Source organism: Macaca thibetana, chromosome 9, assembly GCF_024542745.1.
Source record: "Macaca thibetana thibetana isolate TM-01 chromosome 9, ASM2454274v1, whole genome shotgun sequence".
In the NCBI taxonomy this organism is placed as follows: Eukaryota; Metazoa; Chordata; class Mammalia; order Primates; family Cercopithecidae; genus Macaca; species Macaca thibetana.
The window spans coordinates 30,481,511-30,490,101 of NC_065586.1; the positions used below are offsets into that span (position 1 = coordinate 30,481,511).

Genomic DNA, 8,591 nt, shown 5'->3' on the forward strand with positions numbered 1-8,591 from the left:
CCCAGGGAAAGATCTGACCCTTCCTGAAGGCGTGGCTTCCCTTGCCTGGGCCACAGATGTAATTGGGTGCAGGAGGTGGCCAGGGGAGAGAAAGGCCCCCGGAGAAGAGTGAAGAAGGGAAAAGGAGCCTGTGCGCTCATCTCCCTGGAAGGGGGAGCCCTCATTAACCCACACACGTGACACTGATAATGGTCCTGAGAAGCGGGTGACATTTGGGAAAGCACGAACCACACAAGCAGCCACTAGTGCCATCATGATGCCCTTTCTAAATCCCGCTGCTGCCACCCTGGGCATGGGCACTCTTATTAGCAGACAAGACTCTTTAGAAGTGAAAGTGTCTGCAGCAGAGATGCTTCCAATGTGGGTGCGTCCTGTCCCCGTTCTGTCTGGAAAGACGGTGATTGTCTGCCTTGTGTTCAGGAAGAAGACACGTGCAGACCAGGCTGGTGGAACCTCAAGCTTCGGCGCTCAACAGTGGGGACTGCTTCCTCCTGCTCTCTCCCCACTGCTGCTTCCTGTGGGTAGGAGAGTTTGCAAACGTCATAGAAAAGGCGACGGTTGGTACCTGAAAAATAAAAATACTTTAGCTAACCTCTCCTTTACACACCAGTGGAGTGTTCTTCCTGGCGTCAGTCACAAAGCTTCTCAAACACCAGGTGTTGCATTCAAATGAGAAGGGATAGGTAGGATTTCTTGTCCTGAATGTCTCTCAAACAAGCCTTCATTACGTGTTTAAATGGAGTGTTTGAGGACTATGACCTACACCCAAGTGTTTAGGTCCTGGGTTTCTTCTTACTCCTGTGTAAAAAAGGAAGCGGCCCCCTTTAAAGTCCTTTATCCCAGGTAGCTGCGAAGTTCTGCCATAGACCTAGTGAATGAGACTGTCATGGGGTAAAGCCCAAAGAATGATGTTTTTTTAAAGCATCACATGTGACCTATTGAAGATGGAGAACTGTTGCTCTAAAGAATTGATACTCCCTGGTCTTTCAGTTACATTTTCTTGAGGTCATTGAAAATACCCAGTAACTAGCATCCACCCACACCCATGATCACAAGGCTTTCCTTGCAGGCACACACTGTTTCTCCCTCTGGTTTTGACACGTGCCACTCTGTCTAGCCAAGGGCTTCTCTACCCAGATAATTGTATTCCTTTCTTTTCTTAGGCCTCAGAACTTGCAGCTTTAATTCAGACAAAGAGGAAGTTTGATTGTAGAGCTACTTATATCTAAACCATCGAAGAAGGAATTAACATACACACTCATGCAGCCAAAGACTTCTGGAAGCTTCTGGGTGGCCAAACCAGTTACCAGTGTAAGACTTTATTGCACTTCAGAGATTGACAAGGCTTGAATCTGCTTTCTTCTCCCTTAGCTCATTCTTCTAAACCAGCTATTTTGCAACGTAAAATGTGATGCCCTCCTGTTGTTCTTATCCCCAAGCTGCTGGAGACCCAAAAGAAGATGAACTCTATGAAGCAGCCATAATAGAAACTAACTGCATTTACCATCTCATGGATGACAAATTTGTTCCTGATAACAACTACTGGGGGGAAATTCCAAAGTGCTCCCTTCTGCAACCCAAAGAGGTACAGCCCATGGGCTCTGCCCTTCAATGAGAAAGCACATTGAAAGCACTCAGCACAGGCTGCCCAATAAATTAGAGAGTAAGTGCCCAATAAAGGTTAGCCAGTGTCAGTACCCATTGTAGAACATTTACAGTTTTTTAAAAGATTTTCTTTCTTTCTTTCTTTTTTTCTGAGACACAGTCTTGTTCTGTTGCCAGGCTGGAGTGCAGTGGCGAGATTTCGGCTCACTGCAACCTCCGCCTCCCTGCTTGAAGCGATTCTCCTGCCTCAGCCTCCTGAGTAGTTGGGACTACAGGTGCACGCCACCACGCCCAGCTAATTTTTGTATTTTTGGTAGAGACAGGGTTTCACTAAGTTGGCCAGGATGGGCTCGATCTCCTGACCTCGTGATCCACCCACCTCAGCCTTTCAAAGTGCTGGGATTACAGGTGTGAGCCACTGTGCCCAGCCAGAATATTTGTTATTTCAACCCATTACTGACACCTTAAATGCTAATATGGAATCCAGAATATTGTTCAAAGGTGGCATGGATCATTGAAAGCATCATAGGCAAAATGTAAATATTAGCCCTATCTCTTACATTTTGTATAAACATTAACTAGAATATTTTTCAGTCCTTAAGTTTGAGGAACAATAGATGCATATATATATATAATTTATGGATTTTTCAATTAATATGCTGTTTTTGTCCTATCACACCAGTAAATATTTATTAATTACATACATTTCCAGTACCATTAAGTATACTAAGTGTTGAGAAAGTGGAAGACACACAGGCCCTTAAGTTTTATTGGGTGGAAGAGTATTAAAAGGAATGTAATCTGGAGCAAGGTTGACTGTGTGATATGTATGGGCATTTACATGGAGGAAAAGTCACAGAAAAAGAAATCATTAGGAATAATTTTCAATAGAAAGTGAAATTGAGCCGAGTTTAGAGTTAAGCAAATTTGAATTGCTGGAAGTGAAGGGAGAAATCGAAAGAGTAAAACAAACTGTGAAAATAAGAAATAGCATTACATTCATGTATTCATTCAGCAAACACTTAGTAATCAATCCCTCCTGTATGTATTACTATGATCTAATCCCTGCCCGTAAGGATCTTGGAATTGTGTACAGGAGGGAAGACACCACTGGACCACGAGTGCCTGGCATATATGAAGTGGCCTCTGTGTATATATTAGTGAATGAGCACATGAGGGGGGAGGAATCGGGGAGAGAGGGAGGAAGTCGACAGGACGATGTACCTAAAGAACTCTTGTGAATTGCAAGTTGTAAGCAGTTTGAGAGTTCAGAGGAGAGAACATTATCTTGGCCACTTAGGACACTGGGAGGAGGAATCATGCCCCCAGGGCAGCGGCTGGCTTGGCGGGGCAGTGCCAGCTGAGATCTCCTGGCGTTTTTGTGTCTGCGTTGGTTGCCCCATTGGGATTTCTGTCTTCCTCCCGTTTGAGTCGCTGTCAGCAGAGACCTTGTTGCACCTGATTCAACTGTTGCACGTTCTTGAAGTTAACAAATTCTTTTGTGCCATTTCTCCCAGGTACTGGTGTTCGATTTTGGTAGTGAAGTTTACGTATGGCATGGGAAAGAAGTCACATTAGCACAACGAAAAATAGCATTTCAGCTGGCAAAGCACTTATGGAATGGAACCTTTGACTATGAGAACTGTGACATCAATCCCCTGGATCCTGGAGAATGCAATCCGCTTATCCCCAGGTACTCCTGCCGCCACCTGGGGACGGCTCCCCGAGCGAGCTGATTCCCTTCGATCCCTCCGTTCTCACCACAGTCCTCTACTCTCGCTCTTTATAGGGTTCAGTTTTCATAAACGGTTATATGCAGCGGACTGTGAATAGTCACAAAAGGAACCGTTCTTTAACTTTTATCTAACTATTGTGGAAATATGGATGCTGTAGTCTTCTGGAAGAGGTTTGTTACAGTTGATTTAATGAAATGAGCAAGAAAAGCTGCCAGTTCCCCTGCGGCGTCCCAGGTGCTGCTGTGGCAGACGAACAGCAATTGTTGAAATAAATACATGCAGATCTGAAAGGCTTCCCAGGTCTGGAATTCAGCCATTGATCTGAAAGTGCAAAAGCAACATGCCTCCTTCTAATTTCTTACCTTCCCAGCATCACCCTCAAATTCCAGGATTTATTTGGCAGCAGACGATGTTTATGTCTTTATACCTTTGGGAAGGGAAGAGGGGGAGAAGATGGTATTAAAATTATAATTGCAATTTTAATATTCCCTGCATGTACTGGACTCTTTGAAGTCATTTTGGCAATTCATTAGAATATGTACAAACTCTGAAATTATGATTATGAAAAAAAGAATTCTTACATGCAAAGGATTGCTGCTGTTCTTTCAACTATCAGACCAAAAAAAAGTAGGTTTTTTAACTGTGTGTGCGATTACAATAGATTGAAACCAATGAACCACCAAACAGTGTAGAATATTGGGCACACAACTGCATTTTAATGTTTTCCATTGAACTGGTATATGAATTTCAACTTTCCTGCCTAGGTTCCTGCTTTAAAATCCAATTGTTGATTTCCTTATTAATTATTATAGAAATCATTAAAATTATGTCAATGTGGTAAGAAGTTTTAAAATCCTTGTTAAGCAAATGCACTAATGTTTAACATCAGTATGGTAACAACCGTTGTTTTAAGGACTGGAACTACAGCTCAAATGATTTTATTTGGTATAGCAAAGGAAAAAAAAACCAGGCTAAAGCATAAAATCTATGTGATGGCCAACTGTATTTAATAATGGCATAATCACAGATCTGGAAGTAGATGACGGAGCTCCTAACCCACTGGTTTTCAACATCTCTGAGACAGAATCATCTGAGGGGCCTTTAAAAAGATGTGTTTGCTCAGCCCAGCCCCAGAGATGTGTTTTCAATCCATGTGAGTTAGAGCTTACATGTCAATATGTCTTAAAAGCTCCCGGGGATTTTAAGATGCAGCCAGGATTACACACCCAGCCCTTCTTAGCAAACGAGGCTGAAACCACTGAGCCCAGTTCCAGCTGTAAGTCAGGGAAGGGGGGAGAGAGACACACCTGGCTCCTGGCCCAGGTTCGTCCCCCTCACCCTGCAATCTGCCACGTGGCTTGCTCACGACGCTTCAAAACGTAAACGACAGATTCTAAAGCAGAAACCAAGAGCCCTTTCAATCATCATCTTGGCAAGCCTGCAGAGTAGGACTGACATAAGAGACAGGCATTCAGATATTTTCTGATAAAGACCACAGCCTTTCAAGACCGCGTGCATTTTCCATAGGTGCTTATGTTTGGTTCGCGAAGTCCCACAAGAGCACGAGGTGGAAGTGTCTGTGTTCTATGATTTATCCGGCAGCTTTCTTTGAATCAGGCAGCCTTTTTGATGTGCCTCAGCTGTGACATCAGCAGCTGTGGTCTTGACCAAGCAGGAAGCCACTGAGGCAGTAGCACAGCAGGGCACGGGCAGCAGGGCTGGTTGCTCTAAGGGGTGGCTGCATCCCGGGCCGGATTCACAACCGAAGATGGATGTGGAGGGATGAGATCGTGCATATTATTCCAGGGCTACGCCCTCCACAGCACGTGTATCTTCTCTACCTTTTCTTTTCTTTTATTTCTTTTTCTTTCTTTTTTAAAATTTTTAATTAATTAATTAATTTTTTTGAGACAGAGTCTCACTCTTGTCGCCCAGGCTGGAATGCAATGGTGCTATCTTGGCTCACTGCAACCTCCACCTCCCGGGTTTAAGCGATTCTCCTGCCTCAGCCACCCGAGTAGCTGGGATTACAGGCACCCACCACCACGCCTGGCTAATTTTTTATTTTTGGTAGAGACAGGGTTTCACTGTGTTGGCCAGGCTGGTCTTGAACCCCTGACCTCAGGTGATTCACCCGCCTCGGCCTCCCAAACTGCTGGGATTACAGGCATAAGCTACCACACCCAGCCCTCAGCTCTACCTTTTTCTAAATTACCTGTGTTCTTGGGGACAGCGCAAATTCTGAAATCTCAAGCCCACACAAGACCTCCAGTTGGGGCTGTGCCATTTTCTTTCCTATTTCTCTGTGCTCTCCTCGTCTGCTGCCCTGGCCAGTCGCCTAGAAATAAGTGTACAAAAGGGCACTTCAAGAAAATGAAAGTGTGTTCATTTTAGTGACAGGAGAATCTCCGTACTCTGGAGAGCTTTGCTGTAACATGAAATAAAATAGTGGAGAATTGTAGGGAGGGGAACTACGTCTTTCCTACGTCTATTAATTAATTGGAGGGAAACTTGGTGAGCATTTGCAGGTGACTGGGTGGCATAGAGTAGATGACAAGTGAGGTTTGCCCGCAGCTCCTGCCATTGCCAAAATCTCCACCCAGCATGCCACCCCAAGGGCATTCCAAAGACAAGAATTTGCTAGAATGTGGCCAGGCACAGTGGCCCACACCTGTAGTCCCAGCACTTTGGGAGGCTGAGGTGGGAGGATCGCTTGAAGCCAGAAGTGCAAGACAGCCTGGGCAACATAATGAGACCTGGTCTCTATTAAAAAATCAGCCAAGCATGGTGGCACACATCTGCAGTTCCAACTGTTTGCAAGTCTGAAGCAGGAGGATCACTGCAGCCCAGGAGTTCGACGCTGCAGGGAACTGTGATTGTGCAATTGCACTTCAACCTGGGCAACAGAGCAAGACCTTATCTCAAAAAAAAGAAAAAAAAGACTTGCTAGATTGTAAGAAAAGTCTAGTCCTGACATGGTTCATGTCACATTTAGGCACATCAAAAACTCCATGGACACAAAGCTTTGCAAGACTTCAGACTAAAATAACAAAATGTCATTATTTGGTAACATGCAGGAAAATAAACCATTTGTTCTATACACCACTTACGTGCTTTGAGATTTTTTTCAGTAGCCGCATGTGTTTTAGATTCCTTTGTTTAAGCTTGGCTTAATCTTGGTTCTTTTCCTGTCTGTTCTCCCAACCCCCACCCCCACCCTGCAGAAAAGGACAGGGGCGGCCCGACTGGGCGCTATTTGGGAGACTTACTGAACACAATGAAACAATTTTGTTCAAAGAGAAGTTTCTGGATTGGACAGAACTGAAGAGAGAGAATGAGAAGAACCCCAGGAAACTTGCCCAGCACAAGGTATTCCAGTGACCAAGTCTCAAACCTCAGGGCTTGGTTCGGGTCCCAACAAACGTGGCCTTGATGTAAAAATGATCAAATCAGGATAGTTTGTGTGGTCATCACCTCAGATGTATCATTTCTTTGTGGTGAGAACATTCAGATCTTCTCTTCTAGCTCTTTTGAAATATGCAATACAGTATTGGAAAACAGTCACCCCACTGTGCAGGAGAAAACCAGAGCTCATTCCTCCTCTCTCGTTGTCATTTTGTAACCTTTGGCCAACATCTCCCTATCCTCCCTCTCCCGTCTCCTTCCCACACCCCCTTCCCCATAAAACAGATGCATGTATCAACACATCAAATCATACTCATAATAATGTGTCAACTGAAATACTTTTTTAATTAAAAAAAAAAGCCATGGACACACACACACACACACACACACACACACCCACCCTTAAAGCTAAGAGGCCTTCCCAGGAATCACTGGTAGAACAGCAGACAGGCCTCCAATTCTAATCTGACTCCGGGAGGTGAAGAGTCTGGTTTGCACCTGTTCTCGGGCATCCATGCGCTGTTGTGGCAATGGGTGTTCAGACCTCCCAGAGTCTTTCTGGAAATGCAGCCTTTCCCTGACTGCAGTTAAACATCCGAGGATGAGATAGAGGATGGAAGCTGTATTTTTATGCTGTCCCAGGAACAGCTGAAGCAGCGTTGAGTGTGACAAGGAATGGCTGTGGAAACAGGCAACTGAACCGATGTCTTCATGTTCCCCACAGGAAGACCCCAGGGCTGATGTCAGGCCGTACGATGTGACACGGATGGTGTCCATGCCCCAGACGACAGCAGGCACCATCCTGGACGGGGTGAACGTCGGCCGTGGCTATGGCCTGGTGGAAGGACATGACAGGAGGCAGTTTGAGATCACTAGCGTCTCCGTGGATGTCTGGCACATCCTAGAATTTGACTATAGCAGGCTCCCCAAACAGAGCATCGGGCAGTTCCACGAGGGGGATGCCTATGTGGTCAAGTGGAAGTTCATGGTGAGCACGGCAGGTTAGTGAACGCTCATGGTTTCTTCCAGCTGAAAGAGGTCGGCCCAGCAGCCCTGCAGGAGCCAGCTTCCCCGATGAGCCCTGTTGTGCTCACTGCTGGGTGTGTGCAGTGGGGCACTGCAGTCATGTGCCTTTGAGAGCCACCTAGTAAACTACAGAGATGAAAAGAAGTAAGGCCGAATTCCTAACAACCTAGCATTGCCAAGGCCGCTGGTGTTCACCTGTAGAAATTGAACTTGCACATCAAGTCTTCTCGGCTCCCTCTCTCTCTCCCCTGCTCCTGTCCCCAGAGCTTTTCTGGGAAACAGAAAAGCTCTAAATGATGGCCTCTAAATGATATTTCCCATGTGACCGTGTGCTGCTTCAATTAAAGTCGTTAAGTACAGCATATCTTCGTGATTTAAAGCTGGAACCAAATGGGCTGTAACATTATAGTAAATACACGCACGGAAGATTGATTTGAAAAGTGAAAGAGTCTGTTTCTCCTGAGACTGAGCGCACGCGTGGTGCTTTGTGGGTCTGGTGTAGTAAATGCAGAGTCTAAACTCTCCTCGGTTCCTGATGGTGACAGACCGCATTGCAAAACACTGACCTGGATGCTCTGGAGAAATCACCCCTTTCCTTGTCAAGCAGGAGCCTTTCCCACAGCGCTCCTCACCCCTTCCCATTTAGCATGCAGGTCACAGGTCTGTGATTTCAACTCAGAAGAGAGTTTTTTCGCCTCTTTACAGCCCCCTTGCTGTGCAGGTGCACCTGCCCCCGGGGCCACAGGAAGCACAGGCAGCTGTTTGCTTCAGAAAACTGCAGGCTCAGAACCACGTGATTTCTTTCCTGGCTTATATAAA

General features: G+C 45.7%; 1 protein-coding gene across 1 annotated transcript in view; it reads left to right on the forward strand.

Annotated features, from left to right (window-relative positions):
• The window catches only part of LOC126963356 (supervillin-like), a 41,687-nt gene extending 33,327 nt beyond the window's left edge, over positions 1-8,360 (forward strand). The window contains 6 exon segments of the mRNA XM_050805636.1: positions 421-557; positions 1,164-1,311; positions 1,440-1,585; positions 3,123-3,298; positions 6,566-6,710; positions 7,471-8,360. Coding sequence (XP_050661593.1) covers positions 421-557; positions 1,164-1,311; positions 1,440-1,585; positions 3,123-3,298; positions 6,566-6,710; positions 7,471-7,752 — 1,034 coding nt within the window. The 3' untranslated portion in view covers positions 7,753-8,360.
• The last annotated feature ends 231 nt before the right edge of the window (positions 8,361-8,591 follow it).